At 38.3% G+C, this 20,096-nt stretch overlaps 1 protein-coding gene, 1 long non-coding RNA gene and 1 pseudogene across 2 annotated transcripts; all 3 read left to right on the plus strand.

Annotated features, from left to right (window-relative positions):
- Positions 1–257: 257 nt before the first annotated feature.
- LOC112177815 lies at positions 258–3,471 on the plus strand (annotated as a pseudogene).
- An 8,156-nt stretch (positions 3,472–11,627) lies between these two features.
- LOC112175568 lies at positions 11,628–12,449 on the plus strand. Its single transcript, XR_002926517.2, has 3 exons — positions 11,628–11,810; positions 11,893–11,959; positions 12,176–12,449. It is a non-coding gene; the product is annotated as an uncharacterized LOC112175568 (long non-coding RNA).
- Positions 12,450–12,955: 506 nt separating this feature from the next.
- On the plus strand, positions 12,956–17,806 carry LOC112180644 (probable inorganic phosphate transporter 1-9). Its single transcript, XM_024319205.2, has 2 exons — positions 12,956–13,766; positions 16,676–17,806. The coding sequence occupies exons 1-2, from the start codon at positions 13,045–13,047 to the stop codon at positions 17,532–17,534; spliced, it is 1,581 nt and encodes a 526-aa protein (XP_024174973.1). The 5' UTR covers positions 12,956–13,044; the 3' UTR covers positions 17,535–17,806.
- Positions 17,807–20,096: the final 2,290 nt, after the last annotated feature.

The following is a 20,096-nucleotide window of genomic DNA, read 5'->3' on the forward strand; positions in this document are numbered from 1 at the left end:
AATGGATGTCCGTGTTAATTCTTTAGTAGATGGATGATCATATCATGACTAGGATGACCTATCCTGTCGTGACAAAGCTAATATGTATCTAAATCTAAGAGATATTCTCTCATAACTTTATTGGATTTCATACCTCGAATAGTGGTGACATAAAATCCACTAGAGAGACACATACGTTTTTCTAAGATGCGTCTTTATTTTCAATCATTAGAGATAGTGCAAAAGAACTCTTTTTCGTTCTCCATATGCATTTCTACATGGAATCCTTTGGCTATTCATTGGGTGAGATTTCATTTATACTTTATTGTTTTATTTCCTTTATTGAGAAAACACATTTTACTAGTATAAATAAGGAGATTGAGATTGTTTTGAAGCAATTTTAAAATATGAAATCTAGTCAAGAACAATCACCATTTTAATAGATAGAAATTTCATTTAGAGATTTTTGTATGTTTTGATATTAATAATGTGTGCCCCAGTGAGCTTAAAATTCTGGCTCCACCATTGTCTGTCAGTCTTTTGTAGATTGTTGTTGAGGCTTGCTTTTGATTTATAACAACAAATTAAGAGCAACAAATCCCTGTAACCATGGTTTTGTTTCTTTATCTTTTTCTCTCTGTTTATATTTATCTTTTATTTGTGATGAAATTTCATATTGTTTGTTATTTGTGGAGTTCACGAGCATTGAGATTATATAGACCTTCATAGGAAGCGATATGGGTATAGACTTGATCACTTTGAGCGCAAGTGCAAGAAGGAGGCTTGTGAGGTCCACAAGCGCTCTGAAATTACGTAAAAGGTCAATTCTATTTGTTTTCACCTACTTTACTGAGAAATTACAATAAAATAAAATAAAATTGTCCTTATTATGGTTCTTACTAATTTTGTAATGGAACAGGCTCTGGGTATCAAGGGCAAGATGTTTGCCAAGAAACTCTATGCAGAAAAGGCTCTAATGAAGAAAACATGGGTTCTGTTTCTTGGCTTTCAGTTTAATTTAATTGAGCCTTTTTGTTTATTTCTTCATAGTTCTGCTATGTGGGTTCTCTTAAATATTTTGCTCATAATGCAGAAGTTTTCTATTATCAGTTAATATGTTTTGCATATAGTTACTAATTTTGATATTCTTCTTTTGTGGTTATTGATATGGTTCTTTTTCCACCCTAGATTGTTAATATGTTCTTCTTGATTCATAAGTATTATATATTTGGGTAATTATCACAAATGATACCTGAACTTATTCTCTATCTTATCGATGATACCTGAACTTCAATTTTGATCACAACCAGTACCTGATCTTTTTGATTTTATTTTAAATGGTACCTATCATTAACTTTCGTTAATGTTCCATTAAAAACTGAAATGTGCTAAACATGTGACTCATTTTTTAAGGATAAATTTGTAAATTACCTTGTTCTTTTTTTGTAATATCACTTATTTTCACTTATATTGTGGCTATAAAAAATGAGACTATCAAAGGGAAAAACTTTCAACTTCAATTAAAAATATGAATGACAGGAAAAAAAAAAGAATTACGAAAGTTTTGATAAGCTTTGGTTTTTAAATGTTTTATAGTTCGTCCAAAAAAAATGTTTTATAGTTTTATTTGAAATGTTTTGTCTGTATCTATAAAACAAATTAATTTTTGTTAAGATCTTGTTTTAAAATTATTTTCATAAGAGGGTAGAGATACATTTTTAATTTTATTTTTAATTGATCTTCTATTTTTATTAACATATTAAATGATCAAAATATCAAGTAAACAAAATCATTTAAATGGGTATTTTCGTCAAACTACTCTTGAATATAGGTCATCTGTTTTGCGCATGTTAGTTTTTGACGGAACATTAACGAAAGTTAGTGCTAGGTAATATTTGAAATGAAGTCAAAAAGTTCAAGTACTGGATGTGATCAAAATTGAATTTTAGATACCATCGATAAAAATATAAGATAGAGGATAAGTTCATGTACCATTTGTGATAATAACCCTATATATTTATATTCATATATGTAGCAATGATTACTTAATAATGATTAATTTGTTGTTTGATAATACACAATACGAAGTAACGATCATATGTACAAGTTTATACGCTTATCAAATAGTTTGTAGTTGTGTTGGTAGCTCACGCTGGAGGGTGTACGTGTTTACTGTTTATTGAACTAGTCATTATGGTGACTTGAAAGTCACAATTAAATATTATTTTGTGAACGTTGACAGATTGGCTATGCATGAGGAGTCATCGACTAGGCACAAGGTTGATGATGATGATGTCCATGAAGGAGCTGTTCCAACATTGATGTTGGACCGTGACAATACAACACGAGCAAAGGTATGGTTGAACAGCCATCAAATAAAATGATTAAGATAGCTTTTCGTGGATGGTATCTGACTTTATGCTGTAAATAGACTCTTAGCAATTCCATCAAGCAAAAACGGAAAGAGAAAGCTGGAAATTAATGGGAAGTCCCTCTGCCTAAGGTAAGACAAGTGCAAGTTTCTGACTCAGTACTCTTTCATGTGTGAATAAAATTTTGTAACTGAGTTGTATCTTTTTCAGGTGAGGCCTGTGGCTGAAGATGAGATGTTTAAAGTGCTTAGAACGGGCAAACGCAAGAGTAAGAACTTGACTTCTCTCTATCCCTATGCATCCAAGTTTGAAGTTAGCTTCGCATCGATAAAGTTTGAAGCCAATTGGTCGTTTATATTTATTCAGTCATTATTTAAGGCTTATGATTTAGTTTTTTCCACATAACCAGATAAAATTGTTCTTCGTTCATGTTCATGATATGCTTGTAAAACTTTTGCACGAGTATATTCATGTAATTTTATTGCTCTCATTCTTGATAGCTTATATTTTGGTTCTTCTGTGTAGCTAAGCAATGGAAGCGGATGATCACAAAAGCCACATTTGTGGGACCTGGTTTTACAAGGAAACCTCCCTAGTATGAGCGATTTATCGGCCTAGTGGATTGCAATTCACTAAAGCTCATGTGACTCACCCTGAACTCAAATGTACTTCTAACCTTAAGATACATCAGTGTGAAGAAAAACCCTAATGGTCAAATGTATACCTGTCTTGGTGTCTTGACCTAGGCAACCATCATCGAGGTACCTATCTCAGTCTTGTGTGCTGATTCATGACATTTAGAATTTCTATATCATGACGTCTCAAGCTGTTTGTGATTGTTTGTTTATCTGTGAATTTCAGGTGAATGTAAGTGAGCTTGGTTTAGTCACACCTAACGGGAAAGTAGTGTGGGGTGAGTTCAAAACCTCCGTGTACTTGGCATTCTGCTTAATTTCCAATTCACTTTGCTGTCGTACTCCCCCTCTTTTGAATGAGGGTACTTTTAGATTTTTAACTTGTGTGGTTGTACACATCTTTGCCGGTGGATGCAGGGAAATATGCTCAGGGGACAAATAATCCAGAGAACAATGGATGTGTAAATGTAGTTCTACTTGTATAAGAGAATTAACTGTCGAGCTTTGAGGGGACTCTTCTGATCTTGGCATCCTGCATCGCACGCCTATGCCTTATCATGCAATAGCCAACCACTCCAAATTTTAGAACCAAAAATATGGCTGTAATGTGATGTGTGCATGGATCATACAATTTCGACTTTCAGAAATTGAATTTGCAATAGACTTCTTTGTTCAACTGTACTCCCAAGCTATTATCAGTCGAGCAAATTTTTTGTCCTACTGATTTATACTTTGAAAGTGATTATGATGCCAAATGATTTAGTCAAAGTCAAGTTAATACTCTATAGGCGAGATATTGTCAAAAGTTCCTATTCCATCCGAAATTTTTTTGTAATCGATAAACCCTGGCCCAAACTCCCTTTTGTTTATTTGATAGTGTAATTTTTTAATTTAATTTTCAGACATTATTTCTGCAAAAAAAAAAAAAAATGCGCGCAGTAATTTTTTTTTTTTAAGGGATTTTGTCCATTTACCCCATTTCTAGGGATTTTTTTCCCACTTACCCCATTAAGTTTTTTAATTCTCTCTTACCCAATACACTCTAAGGGAGTCTTCCCTAATACCTTTTTTTTTGTTTTTAATTTTTTTTAATACCATTTTACCCTCACCCCCTTGTTACTTAGAGAGAGAGAGAAAAAAAATAGAAGAGAGAGAAACCATGGGAGACTTCGCCGGAGCCCGTCACCGGCCGCCGGAATCCGGTCACCGGCCGCCGGAATCCGGTCACCGGCCGCCGGATTCCGGCCACCGGCTGCCGGATTCCGGCCAACGTTCGCCGGATTCCTGCCAACTTTCGCCGGAATCCAGTCACCGGTCGCCGGATTTCGGTCACCTACTGCCGCCCACCGGAATTTGCTGAAAATCTTACCGGAAAGTTTTTTTGCCCCCAATAGACATCTATTGCCCCCTAGTAGATGGGCAATAAACCTCTATTGCCCCCCAATAGACGTCTATTGCCCCCTAATAGACGTCTATTACCCTCCAATAGACGACTATCAGCCATGTATTGCCCCCAATAGACGACTATCAACCATGTATTGCCCCCCAATAGAAGCCTATTGCCCCCCAATAGGACTTTCAGTTGCCAGAATGGGAACTAATCTCCATAAATTTAGACAAATAAAACTTTGATTACAGAAAAAAAACAAGGAGATTACATCAATTCAAAACGTCTATTGCCCCCCAATAGACATCTCTCTCTATTTCCTTCTCGGATTTATGCCCAAAGTTTACAAAAAAAATAAAATAAAAAGAAGTTGATTTCGGCACCCAGAGAAATGCTCTGGGCACCCACGCAGCAACTGGACCAAATCACTCGAGTCCGACGGAGGTGGAAGCTGGCCACGAACACCTTCCCCTGGTCGCCGGCGACGAGATCTCCTACCACATGAAGGCAAGTGTATCTGGACAGATCGGTGTCGCCATAGCCTTGAAGATCCGGTGCGACTGTTGGTAGCCGAGCGAGGCCACAGCCTGGTTTTGGTGCCTCCATGCCAGATCTCCGAGAAGCCGTGCCAGTGACAACGAGGGAGGGAGGGAGGGAGTGAGGCCACAGTCTGGTTTTGGTGCCTCCATGCCAGATCTCCGAGAAGCCGTGCCGGTGACAACGTCGTCGATGGGAGGGAGGGAGCGAGGCCACAGTCTGGTTTTGGTGCCTCCATGCCAGATCTCCGATAAGCCGTGCCGGTGACAACAAGGGAGGGAGGGAGGCCTGCAGAGACCGCCGGTGACAACGTCGTCGATGAAGGGCGACCAGAGGAGGGAGAGAGAGAGAGAGAGAGAGAGAGAGAGAGAGAGAGAGAGAATATCGTGCCTGCAAAGAGAGGAGAGACAGTGTGGCATGACAGTAATTTATTAATTAGGCTGAGGGCAATTTTGTCTTTTCATTTTAAATTGGGTAAGTGGGATTAAAAATCTGTTGGTGGGGTAAGTGGGATAATTTTTGTTCATTTTGGTGCTATTGGTCAAGGACCCTTTTTTTAATGTCAAAAGACTATAATTAAATATGAAAGCCTCTAGGTTAACCAGCGGTTACAACATCAAATAATAAGGCGGCATTTGAGGCATTTATTAGAATTGTGTTGGTCCAAGAGAGGCCATCAAAAAATCTAGGGCTCTTGACCATTTACCCAATTTGGACCTAACAAATGCCCACAAACTCTACTAAAAGATTTGTGTGCTTACTTAATCCATTTAAATGTAAAAAGACAAGTTTGCCCTCCGAATAATTAAAAAGACAGTAAAGACTTCGCTGGAATCCAGTCACCAGCTAGAGGTTCCTAAAGAGGTCATCATAGACTTCTATTACCCCCAATAAAACCCAATAATTTTTATTTGAGGGCAATAAAACCAGAAGACAGACTCCGATCACTAGCCATTGGTCACTGAATGTCCTCAAAGAGGTCGTCAGAGATTTTATAGGTCACCAGAGGGGAATAAAAGTTTATCAGGTATTATTAGTGGTAATAAAACCTGTTGCTAGAGATCACCAAAGAGGTCGTCGGAGATCTTATAGGTCACCAGAGACTTTTATTACCCTCCCAATAAAACCCAATAAATTCTTTTTGGGAGGCAATAGAAGTTTATTGGGTTTTATTTGAGGGCAATAAAAGTTTATTGAAGATTATTGGGGGCAATGAAATCAGACGCTAGACTTCGGTTATCAGTCCAGGGGTTGCTAGAGGTCCCCAAAAGAGGTCGCTGGAGACTTTTGTTACCCTCCAATAAAACCCAATAAATTTTTAATAAAGTTTATTGAGTATTATTGAGGGGCAATAAAACAGGACACTGGACTCCGATCTACCGTCACCGGTCGTCGGAATCTGATATTTGATCATCGAATTCGGGTGGGCGGTCCTTGGAGTTTGGCTAAGTCTCTGATGACTTCTTTCTCTCCGAGTGACACAGAGAGAGAGGGGGGGGGGGGGGGCTAAATTGTCCCAAAATTGAACAAAAAAAATTAAATTGGGTATTAGGGCAAAAAAATATGTAATTTCTTGCTTAAGTGAGCAATCTCATAAGATTTTTGGTTAAGTGGGGTTAGTGTAGCTCAAATTTGGGTAAATTGATATTTTTTCAAAGATCTATGACCTACATTTGCAATTTAATCGGCTACAAAATTAGCTTTCCTATGGACATGTTTGAAAAAGATAGAAGAGAACATTGTAGTGATCTTCCGTATATCTCGTACAATCTTCAAGATCCTCCAAGGCGGTTTTATAGTACCCTTTACGGCATCAATGACAAATTTCGAGTTGCCCTCTCTACTTGGACGTTTAACAAACCTGTTGCTAGGCACTGATAAGACTATTTCTTAACGCTGTTGCTTTTGCTATTGGAACTGTGGCACTTCCAAATTCTTTTGCAGCTGCAAGTAGAGGTTTACCACTACAGTCTCGCTTGACAAAGCCTCCTGCAGCGGAATTCCTATGGCCATAGCCATCAAGGTTTATTTTGACAAAAATTTCTAGGGGGGCAGTAATCGTTTGATTATGCAATTACACTGATGATCGATTATAGTTGACAATTTCATGACTAACTGTCTATTTATTTGATGCAATCAGAATAATTGCAGTTTATATTATATTTTGCACATGAATTTACGCTACTGACACACGGGTCTAAACCGGTATGAACCGGAGGTTTTTCCTTTTGTGATCCATAGCCCATCAATTTATACTCTATGAGAATAAGTTAAATCAAGTTAAACAACTTCTAATAAAAAATCAAGGACTTTATTCTAAACAATCGAGCTTTATAAATCTTCTCTTTTTCTTGATGAGAGAAGGTTGTATTACTTAGTGAGATGTGGTCTACAGCTCTTTATTACAAGTTAAACTAATATATTATTAACTTTTTTGGCTTAATAGGTGCATCTGAGGTATCAAGACCATAAGGACGTAAATTGATAGCATATAGAGTATAGACAGCCAAAATAATGCTGGTTACCATCCATGTCTGAAGCCAGTTGTTGAATGAACGTACTGCTGGACCAACTATTAATTGGTCATGTACGTTGACACTGGCGTGAGTACTGGCTTGAGTAATGCTGCCAACTTATTTCGAGCAGCAGTTCCTGGACGTCTTCGGAGGAAACAAACTGAGATTCTTTGTCTGTAATTTTCATCATATATGCGCCTCTCATACTTGGATGCACAAGCACTATTTTTGCACTGGTACGCTCTTTTAAATGCCTACATAATAATTGAAGATAGTGACAATCAAGTATTTAATTCTTGGTCTAACAGGTACAGTTAAATGTATCATCGGAAGTGAAGGGAAGGTTCATATTGAAGGAGTCATGACTCATGACGGAGAGCGGACTTGTCGTAAACTCATAAACTTGTACCAAATGAAAGTCCAGGAACTATGTGCAGCTGGACCATTTACCATCTGTTTTAATCTTCCAGGATCTGTTGATACTCGGCTGTTTTCTCCTGGCTTTCGGCCAGATGGAATCCTGGAAGTGGTGGTTATGAAATCCAAAATGTCTCGGAAATTCCTCAAGTTCCCTTTTAATGGTAACAAGTCTTCTCCTGTCAAGTTTCCCCAAATAACCATCTGCTGTAAAGTTTCTGTAAGGGAAGTCTGTTCCATGACATACCTCTTTTCTTGTGGGTTAACAAAGAGCATGAAAACGCAGACGTCTGATGTCTCATTTTTTTACTGCAAAAACGAATGCGTTCAACTCGGTTTGCTAGAAAAGGATTTCCCACCAGTTTCAGATGTTTCTTTTCGTTCAATTTACAAAGACGATGAAGACAAGTTGCTCATAGATTTTATTGAAGAATCAATTGGAAACTCATGAAATGAAACTCGGGCTCAAGCTTTTAGCACAGTGAGTGTCCGACTCTGAAAAAGCATCGACATGAAGGATCACACGAGTGCCCATCGCGTTGATTGACCATGCTTTGCTTCAAGTCAAGCAGTCACCCCATTACTTTCAGTGGGAGCAGCATGACGCTACTTGGAGCAAAATTCAACAAAACTGGGGAGCACAAGTAACATGCTTCCTTCTGTGATTGTGTTTCTGCAGGCGAAGACGAAAGCAGTTATGTCAGTCCGTTAAATGGAGATTATTTAACTGAAAGATTAGTCCAAACAAGTGTCACCATCTGAAGGTCCACGCGGTTTTGCAAAATTTTATACTTCTTTGTTCTCTCCGTCGTTGTTCCTTCTTTAGTGAGAAAATTACGGTCTAAAACCCAGGAAGTCTGTTAGGGTTTCAAAGACTATCTTAGGATGATAGACGATAATGCTATGTCTTCATGATTTTCGAATTAAGACTATCATTTCTTTTAGGGTGGTTCTATTTAGACCTCCCAATTTGCTATTTGGACCTATCTAAATTTTTATCCAAATTTAATCCCTATTTTAACCCTCTATTATAATTATAAAAAAAAAAAACTGAATATATAGAATGAATACTATTGATACGCAAGAGTCATTATTCTAAAAATACTCTATTTCTTCGCAATTGTTTTTAGCCCATTGACAAATATGAATCATAAATTTTTTATTTTTTATTTTTTTATTCAAAATTTGTGATGCACTTCATAACTCCATAGCCATGAGAAATTAAAGACGAAAAGAAGAACGAGTAAAGAGCATATTACATCACTTGAGATATGCAGGTGGTTTTAAATTATGCAAGAACCCAGAAATTTTTGTCGGTTTTTGGGTTGAGAACGTAGCCTCCAGCTTGGCCCTTCTTCTATACTCCAACACAATTGCACTTGTAGTTCTCAATTAAATACTCTACTGTATGCATGTATTTATCCCTTTTGATGAAACTGTCGATGGCCCTACATGTCATGTATAGAGTTTAGACTTTAAAGTTGGTAGTGTGGTCATATATTAATCCTTCATCTCCTCACTATGTATATAGTTCTTTACCGGACAAAATAAAATAAAAAATTAATGTTCAAAGGAACTGCATGTATCATAGGAGGTATAAAAAAAAATTAAAAAAAAGTAAAATACAAACAAGGACAAAATAGAAAGTTTATTGAAAAAAATTGGGATGGGAGGTCTAAAGAGCAAATTAGGAGGTTCAACTAGAACCACCCTTTTTTTTAATAAAAAAAAACTACAACAAAGATTAAAGATGTTAGAATCTCATACATAACCAAAATAAAAAATAAAAGCAAAAGGAACAAATAAAAAGAGACTATTGTTTCGGTAGTGGCCGGCTTCCTAAAACAGAGTGGCCAAAATTAACTAAAAACATAGGTCGTGAAGTTTGCTTCTTGAATATGTTTAAAAGAGATGTACGTATTCAAATTTGAGCATATAATGTCTTTGACTAGAGTTTTCATGCGCTAAGGAGTGTTGCAGTTTCTCTATCAAGATCTTCAAGTCTCCTTCAACAAGAACTTTCTTATAGTCTTTTTCTTAGAGCTCAAGATAAATCTTCTTGAAAAGCAAAAGTTTCGCCAAAAGGATGTTAGTCCATGCACTCTAAATTTTCAGTACCAGTAAATAGATCAACTCAGGATCATCTCTGATGGCAAATTCTACAATGGTTTTGTTGTTGTTTTTAACCGAGTCATCAAAATTGAATTATATACATGATTATGTACAAGAAGTGATGATAAGAAAAGCTTAGAAAACTAAAGCCGGAAAAATCTGGTGATATCTCTAGGCAACTAGAGAGACATATGGCGGCCATAAAAAAGAAGTCGATCCATGATGATAATATTCCTAGGACTTGGATTCTGAAACTTGACCTACCTACCTAAGCCTCCCCCAATAAATAAATTCCAGCTCCTGCAGCAACTGCATTTTTTGCAACATTTCCTTTGAGATGGCTAAGAGTGCCTGAGATTACTAGGCGTTTAATTTAGCAGTGTTTTATTTATTTTATTATTGTAATACAAAAGCTGATGCAGACAAATAATCTACCCTAATCCAAAGCAAGCGGCACAAAATGTTAAACAAATTCAATTCCAAGTGAACAACGCTATAACTCATCAAAATGTGTGATTCCCAAAAGTCCAACACGTACCCTTCAATAGGAAAACAACAAAACCATATTGTAAGAGAGCAAAGTTTAGAAGAAACATGTGTGATGTATTATGTTTAACAGTTAAGCTGTTGGGATTTATAATATAGTTTGTGAAAAGAGCTTCAAATTTATTTTTTTTATTTTTTTTTAATATTGAGATCTTCTTTATTCTATGTTTTAATAGCGGTTCAAATATTATGAAAGTTAATTACTCACAAAATGGGGAATTATAAGGGTCCTCAAAATAGTACACTTTTTATAATTGATGTTAATAAATTATTAGCTTAATATCGCTTTCTCTCTTTTGGTTTGCTAGTACGTATTTGCGTTCGAGTCTCAATTTCCACCAGTTTGTAATTAATGGGTTTGAGAGTTTTTGGGTTCGTGTGCGTACAAGGGGGGATTAGTATGACTTTGCCGGGATGAACTCATAAACCTTGGTCCGAATAGTGATTGAGTGGATGTGCATGTTATTAAATCGTTAGCGTAACCGAGGCGCAAGGATTACTACATCACCCCCAATCAAAAAAGCAAAAACAATATTAAAAAAAAAAAAATTTCCTTCAAAAAATGATATGAAAAGTCATGCAAGTTTCTGACTACTATATACATGTAGAGAAGACACATACATATGATACATATAAAGAATGATCACTACTAGAAAAAGTGAAAAACTAGCCAATGCACACTGCTTAAGTTCACACAGATATAAATCTGTGTGAAATCTCCATTCACACAGTCATCTGTATAAGTTATATTCTAAAAGTGGGGCCGCAAAAATTCACATGAATGTCCGTATGAATTAAGGTGATACACAGACGTCCGCGTGAAAATTTATTTTTATTTTAGAAAATTCTGTATATGTGTCAGAAATTCACACAGATTTCCGTATGTATCAGAGTCGACACACATAAATCGGTGTAAATTGTCTTTCAAAATTAAAACAGATACAATTACCTACATAAAATTTACTAAGCCTAATTATATTTGACATATTATTTTCACCAAACATTTAATTTCACACAGGGCGTCCGTGTGAAATTTAGTGTTTTTTTTTTATCAAATTGAATACTATATGGGAACTGTATTGTCAACTAAACACTTCTCTCTCTCTCTCATCTCTCTCTCCGGACTTCTCTTTTTCAGATCTATTTCCTCTGAGTTCTCTCTTTCTCAATCGATGAAGGACTCCCAGAGATGGATTGCAACACTCCCAATCCAATCTGAGGGTGGAATGGCATTCGTGTTCGTAGCAAGGGAGAATTTCATTATCTCGAGCTTGAATTGGTCCTCTCACTCATCTGCGCGGAAGATTTGGTGAGGGTTTTTACTTCTTTGTTCGAGTTATGAATAGAATAACCCAAAATTCTGAACCTTTCATCTTGGTCCTCCTCGTCAGTGATTCCAGGGCATTGGGTTAATGAATTTTGACAGGAGGCATGGGTTTCAAGATGCCAACTCCCCAGGTAAGGCATGGGTTTCAATTTTTGCTTTTCATTATTTCTTGTAGATCTGCCTAATCTTACTGTTCTAATCGGATCTTTCGACCTATTTCTCTTCCCATTTCCTCCGATTCGGATTCTAATCATAATGTGCTCTAATCTGTACATCCTCTTTGTTTTTGAACATGTGTGACTTGATGGAATTGTGCATATCATAGTCTCAAATTTGTACTGCAACAGATGAATGCAGGTAAGTCAATGGAGACTACAGCTGAGATAGAAAACAAGGTAGATACGGCTGGGGATTTGGCCCTCTTTGCTAAAGGAACATACAGAGGCAACTAGAGATGATGATGGTGTTGATGATGATGAAGAATAGGAGGATGTGGAGGGTGTTCGTAATTTTGCAGCTCTTTGTACTATCAGTCACATTTTGGACGGACCATATGAGAATCATTCAACCAAAGCTCTTTGCAGATCGTGAAGAATTTAATAGCTTTTAGTAAAAGAATTTTGGACCATCAATAAATAATTTAATATATTTAATTAATAAATAATTCAATAACTTTCAATAAATATCTAAATTGGATGACAAAATTTTTTTAATATGTTAATTCCGATTTAAGTGAGACCCATCAAATACTTTCACACAGATAGACAATTCCGTGTATAAGTGCTACTTACAACGCCAGGAATACGTACAGATATATAATCCGTCGCTGTACCGTGTTAATACGTCAATTCACCTATATTTACACGGATTTCTGTGTGGAATACCATGATTTCGTGTGTGATGGGTACTAATACTATACCCCTGAGTTGGGTGAATCGAATAATACCGCATATTCATAGAATCATTGACTTGTATTAATACTATAGTAGTCTAATTAAACCTCGGATCACATCAATGTCCGACTCTGCGAAACTACTCCATACCTTCCTCAAGGGCTCAAAATCATAAATATATACGATATTAGTCCAATCACTGCAATCTGTATCTATAGGCTGTGCCAATATCTAGATAGTATAAGTAGAACCATTTTCAGACCAAAAAAAGTATGAGCATTTAGCAACTTAGAGCAAGCAAAAGTGAGATTAGTGAAAAAAAAATGGCGCTAAAGGTGCTTTCCGCCCTTGACACGGCGAAGACGCAATGGTACCACTTCAAGGCCATCATCATCGCCGGCATGGGCCTCTTCACCGACGCCTACGACCTCTTCTGTATCCCTCCCATCATGAGACTCCTCGGCCGCATATACTACAACAAACGTCAACCAAACGACACAGTATTCAACAACAACGACAACAACTTCGTAATCCCGGCGCTAGTCGTTACGGCGCTGGTGGGCTTCCCTCTCCTCGGCACCGTCCTGGGGCAGCTGCTTTTCGGCAGGCTTGGGGACCTAGTCGGTAGGAGACGTGTCTACGGGCTTTCGCTGATGGTGATGGTGCTGAGCTCCATAGGGTGCGGCTTCTCCATCTGCACCTCCCCCACCTGCGTCCTAGTCAGCCTCGTCTTCTTTCGGTTTCTCCTCGGCGTTGGCATCGGCGGAGACTACCCCCTCTCGGCGACCATCATGTCGGAGTTTGCCAACAAGAGGACACGTGGCTCGTTCATAGCGGCTGTGTTCTCCATGCAAGGGTTTGGAATTCTGGCGAGCTCTTTAGTGACCATCGTTGTGTGCGCCGTCTTTAACTTTGCGAGCAAGCCGGATCCGAAGAAAGCGACTCCGGACGAGGCTGACATAGTGTGGAGGTTGATACTCATGCTCGGTGCAATTCCGGCTGCCATGACGTACTATTGGCGGATGATGATGCCTGAAACTGCCAGGTATTAATTAATTCATTTACTGAAGAACTAAATTTTTTCCTTCCGTTTGTTATTGAATTATGTATATGGTTCGTCAACATCTGTGGTGTCTCAGATTGTTTGGCTGTATGTGATGAATGAGGTAGCTATAGCTGGCTGTGAACTTTTTTATTCATAACAGGATGAGCAAGAAATGCTGGTATATATTTGAATTTAGACCCATTTTAGATCTTACTTATTTTTAACGAGTAAAATACATACACTAATAGTTATGCATCGTTTTCCAAAGGAAATAGTCCGGTGATATAGAATCTTTAATTAGCCTAAAGGAATTGTTAATTGGGGCACACATGCAGCTGGATTTTCTTATGGAGAGAGGCAATTAGGTGAAGGATCATAATCTGTCTTATCAGCTCATCATGTTTTTTTTTTTTTTTTTTGTTTCACTAGAATGATCGAAGAAGATATATGGACCCATAAGATATTCATAATGTCGAATGGAGGTCACGGTTTTTGCACTAATTTTCTTTCTTTTGGCATAAGTTAGGGTACGTGAGTGATCTTAATTTCCCATTCAACACCACCAAATGGAATTGAAAAATGAGAGAGAGAGAGAGAGCGACCCTAGGTTGAAAACAAGGACACTAAACAACTTAATTATCAACAGCTTATTTATTATTCCTATTTGGATTTCATATAATAAATTGGAAACAACTTTCGATGGAAATGATCAATTCTAATTCTCACTCACTTTCCTTCTCTGCCCCATTGATATCTCCAATCTCTTCACTCTCCTATTTCGTAAAACATGCCCTGAATTAATGATATAACTAAAGTACGTAGTCTCAGTAATGTTCACCTGGTCAGTTGCTGACCAAATAATTTATGCTCAATAACCCTTAGATTTACATCCAAGGGTGGAAAACAAAACACCTCAACTTTATAATAATTCTCTCTGCCATTGGATTTACATCCAAAGGTGGTTGAGTATTATTTTCTTGGTCAATAACTGACCAGGTGAACATTTTCGTACGTAGTCTTTCATTTACTAGTCTCGCTTATAGAAGCCAAAACAGGCCGGATTTAAATTTGCTCACAACTTTTATTTTGTGGTGATATTACCATTCTATTAAAACTTGTCACGTCATTTATAATTAATTGAATACTTAAATTATATTTTTTTTAATAAAACATCATGATTAACGATAATTATGTTTTATAGCACATGACAGTTTTATATTGAGTGGTGGTGAGCAAATTTGAATTCAAACAGGCCACGCCCAAAAGGTTTGGATTCAACTTGCTAGCTAGCACTTACTAAATTTTAGGGGCCGTGACCACTTACCCAATTTCTGCTTAAAAATTGACCACTTGCTCCACCAAGAGTTTTTTAACCCCATTTACCCAATCTAACATTCATTGACAGTATTGCCCTCATTAACTACTCCCCTCAGACCACCAAGCAAACCCGAGCCTTAGCCAGCCCAGACTCTTCTCTCCAAAATTTCAGACTGGCCTCAGCTCACCTCCCTCCTACGTTCGTCGATCGAGACCCGGAGCTCTTCTCCATCCTCCTCTCGCTTCTCAGAACCGGAAATCTGCCATCAAAAGGCCAAATCTTTGAACCTCTAAGACCTAATGAGTGGCTGGGTAGATCGATATCTGGAGGAGCACTGGTGTCCGGCGGCGATGCTTGCAGAGGCGCTGGGCAGAGCACGCTAGGCACCGGGGGGCGAGGGTTGGGCAGCGAGGTGGCGGGTGGGCTGCTACGTCGTCGCCGATCTGGGTGCTGTGACGATGCAGGGCTGACGAATCCGATCTGGGTGCGGCAACGGTGCAGAGGAGTCGTCGTGAGGTCGAGATCGGGTCTCTGGTCCTGCTGTTGGGTGCGGAGATCAATTTCACTTGGCTGGGTGCGGTGAGGCCGGCGGCCAAAACAATTTTTTTTTTTTTGGACGGAGGCAGAAAAGAAGAAATATTTTTCCTTCTTTGAGTTTTTTTTTTTTTTTTTTTTGACGGAAAGAAACTAGAAAACAAGAGTTTTTTTTCTTGGCTATTGGCTGGTCTGATGAGTATTGGGGGGCAATAATATGATTACTGGGGGGCAATAATATGATCAATTGTGCATGTAGTGTATTCATTTTAGTTTTGGGAGTTTATACAATTCACTGGACAGAAATAATATGATTATTGGAGGCAATAATATGATTTTTGGGAGGCAATAATAAGAGTATTGGGGTGCAATAATATGATTACTGGGGGCAATAATATGATCAATTGTGCATGTAGTGTATTCATTTTGGTTTTGGGAGTCTATACAATTCACTGGACGGAAATAATATGATTATTGGAGGCAATAATATGATTTTTGGGAGGCAATAATAAGAGTATTGGGGTGCAATAATATGATTATTGGGGGGCAATAATATGATTACTGGGGAGCAATAATAGCCGGATTCCGGATTCCGGTCATCGGTTGCAGGATTCCGGTTAATGGTCGCCGGATTCCGGTTACGGGTCGCCGGAGTCGGTTGCCGGCCATTGGTCACCGGAGTCCGTCAAGGTGGAGGATGACTTCTCCCTCTAAGTGAGAAAGAAGGAGAGGGCAAAAAAGTCCCAAAAATTAATAAAAAAGAATTAATTGCGTAAAGGGGAAATAATCCCTTAGAGTGTTTTGGGTAAACGGGGTTAAAAAACTGCTAGTGGAGCAAGTGGGCAATTTTTAAGCAGAAATTGGGTAAATGATCATCTCCCCTTAATTTTATTTAGTAATAGTAAATGTTTGGTAGTGAAGAATTTTGTTTACTATATTGAAGTACCAAATTTCATTCATTTGTAGCGATAAACATAAACATATCATTTTGTGAAGAATTGAATTGAAATTAGCATTTTCGCTGAATGGATGTGACCAAATTTTTAATTCCTTTCAGGTATACAGCACTGGTTGAGCTAAATGTGGTGCAAGCAGCCAAGGATATGGAGAAAGTGTTGGCTGTTTCCTTGAGTCAAATTGCAGAAGATGAACCAGATATACTATCAGTAGGACAAAACCCTGCATCATCATATCCCTTCTTCTCCAAGGAATTTTTACGTCTCCATGGCCGCGATCTCTTCTCTTGTGCTGCCAACTGGTTTCTTGTTGATGTTGTCTTCTACAGCAGCAACCTATTCCAGTCTCAAATATATAGAAGATATATCGACCAAAAATACCCAAAATACAAGGTTAATCTCTACCAAGATGCTTTGCATGTTGCTGAGTTGCAAGCAATTGTTACAATATGCTCAACAATTCCAGGATATTGGTTCAGTGTCTTCTTCATTGATCGAATTGGAAGGCGAAAAATTCAAATGATGGGGTTTTTCGTCATGGCACTTGTTTATTTCTCGATTGGGATACCCTACAAAACTCACTGGGCAAAAAATACAGATGTAGGTTTCATGGTCCTCTATGGCCTCACTTTCTTCTTTGCAAATTTTGGACCAAATACTACTACATTTATAGTGCCTGCTGAGCTTTTCCCGGCGAGGTTTAGGTCAACTTGTCATGGGATTTCTGGAGCATCGGGGAAGGTTGGCGCCTTGATCGGATCAATTGGATTTCTATGGGCTGCACATGGTCAGAATGAGGAGGATCGAAAGACGAAAGAAATCAAGAGGTCGTTGATGGGTTTAGGTGTAGTTTGTATTCTGGGATTGGTGGTAACGTATTTCTTCACACCCGAAACTACGGGAAGATCACTAGAAGAGAATGAGAATGAGAATGAGAATGGAAATGAACAACATGCATGATCAGGAAAAACATGTTACATGGCTAGAGAAGCAATTTTAAGTTCTGTGTGTTCTATATATATTGGAACCATTAGAGTTTGTTCTCTTATCTCCTGTAGATGGTAGGGATAAAGATTTGATCGAGGGTTTGGGATAACATTAGTGGACTTCGATAAGGAGAAGATTTTTGCGTGTAAAGTTTCATTAAATTAGGACCTTGTTCATTTCTTTTTCAACTGAGTCTAGCTGACTAGGTTTGGGGGTAATCTTGCTCGTTAAGGACTTGATTGATTCTCTAGTCCTGATTGTGAATAACGGTTTGTTGTGAGTAATTAAACCAAATTAATTTAAAGTTTCTCCATGTGGTATACATGCAAAATAGAGTCACATAGCGTAAAAGGGCAAAAACAAGGAATTCAAAAAAGACTAATTTCATTCATAGCTTTCAAAATGTCAAAGTTACACATTTAAAGTTCAGCAGCAAAATATTTCACCCTGCATGTGGATCAATGACAAGTGTTCAAATTCTAAAGATGTTTACCCTAAAGTTGTACAAGCAGAAAGCTGGCACAAACAGCCGTTAATTTATTGGAGTACTGCATGCATGATCTGCATGAAATTAGTTATGAACCACCACAGAGCTGATGAGCTAGCCCAGCAGCAGCAGCCTCCTCTCTGGAACACCAGCTTCGCATCATATTCAGGGACTGAGCACTCCAGTTTAATCTTCAATTTCTGCATAGTATGTGTGTGTGTGTGTGTATATACAGCAACGTTCTAAAGAGGACGTCCGTGAAAAACTTAATTTGCGGACGAAAGCTTCTTAGCCGTTGATTGGTTTAAATGAAAAGCAATGGCTCAGATCGAATTCTTCACTTGCATGCAGGTCCCACCCACATCTTCTCTGTCTCCCGCACAGTCTAATTAGTTAACACTCTCCTCATCTGTCTCTAACTCTATTCTAGTTTACTAAAGATTGAAACTTGCTCGTGATCCTGATCCTCCTCCATCTCTCCAATCTCCAAATCCATAAACAGATTGACTAGAAAGTGGGAATTTTGAAATAGGCAAGACCTCAGTTTTCATATATATCACCACCCCAAAGAAACCCGCCGACAAACGCTGCCTCAAGCTCCTCTCCAACTTCACATTCGCCTCTCCCTTTCACCATTCTTGCAATCCCATTCCCTTCGACGTCCCTCTCATCTTCTATAAGCTTTCATCAAGAGTTCTTTTTTCTTTTAAATTGAATCACAATCAAGCAAACCCAGACTATTATGTAAATCCAAACATGAATTTCCAATTAATAGAGTTGAGCCCAGAAACTGATGCCCAAAAAAAAAAAAAAAAAAAAAAACTCTTGTCTCTGAGAAACTGATGCCCAGAAACACCTTGATTTTGAGAGAGAATATTAGAACTCAAAAGGGGAGGACCTGTATCTAAAAGACATAAATTAGGAGAAAAGTCTAGAGGAGATCAGTACCAGACTACCAAACCAGATCGAACAAAAGAAAAAAGAAGAAAAATTCTTGTAAGTCAAGCTTCATTGGTGAGATGCAACTATGGAAACGCAATGGTAGAAGAGACTGGAATTTGGTGACTGCCTAACATTTCAGATGGGTCTGGTCTTTTCGTCGCACCGCCTATGAAAAAAGATCGGGAGCGAACCGGGCACCATGCGGATGAAGCTATCCGCCTATTCCCCTTTGATATCCAGAATTCCTAGTTGAGAAACGTTTCGAGAACCGCTGAAGTTTGATTGGAGCATTTGGACCTGTCATAGCGACCTGGCACGAGTTGGACGTGTTCTGGAACCTTGAAGAGGGATAGAGAAGAAGAGGATGTGGTGGGACCCGCAAATGAGCTTTGAAAATTAAGCTGACTTGTTGAATTTCTTTACACCAACCAATGGTTCACACGTATTTAGTTCGTATCTTTCCATTTTCACGGACATCCGCCTCAAATCCTTCCTATATCTATATATATATATATATATATAGATTAGTGCTTTTTTTTTCAGTAGAGATTGATATGAAGCAAGCTAGACATACGTAGTAATTAAGTTGCAGATGAATTTTTTATATGGAATGAAGTGTAAGAATGGTAGGTGGCTAACTCTGGCTTAGTTTGGGATTGATTCCTGAGGTGCTTTTGGGGCTGTTTCTGCTTTTGGATCAAGAGTATGGTGTTTGGTAAAATCTCTGGAAGCTGCTTTTGGTTGAAATTGCTTCTCCGTAAAGCTGAAATTGGGAAGCTACAATTTGTAGCTTTTAAAAAGCTGCTTTGGGAAAACACGGAGCAACAACAGTAAAGAGTTTAATGAAATTTGTATAACTGCCAATTCTGTCCTTCTCCTTTTCTTAAAATTACATCGAAACAGCTGAACCCTATATTTTCTCCATTGCGAGGCAGATATCTCATTCCACGTTTCCTCCTTCCTCTTCTTTGGTGTCTGGTTCTCCCTCGTCTTCTCTCAGATCGCCTTCTTCGTCAGCTCGTCGCTGGTGACCTCCTTCAATTCGTGGATTGTCGTCGCCTTCCTCTGTGCCTTCTTCTTCAGCTCGTTGCTGGTGACCTTCGATT

Source organism: Rosa chinensis, chromosome 7 (assembly GCF_002994745.2).
Source record: "Rosa chinensis cultivar Old Blush chromosome 7, RchiOBHm-V2, whole genome shotgun sequence".
Classification (NCBI taxonomy): Eukaryota; Viridiplantae; Streptophyta; class Magnoliopsida; order Rosales; family Rosaceae; genus Rosa; species Rosa chinensis.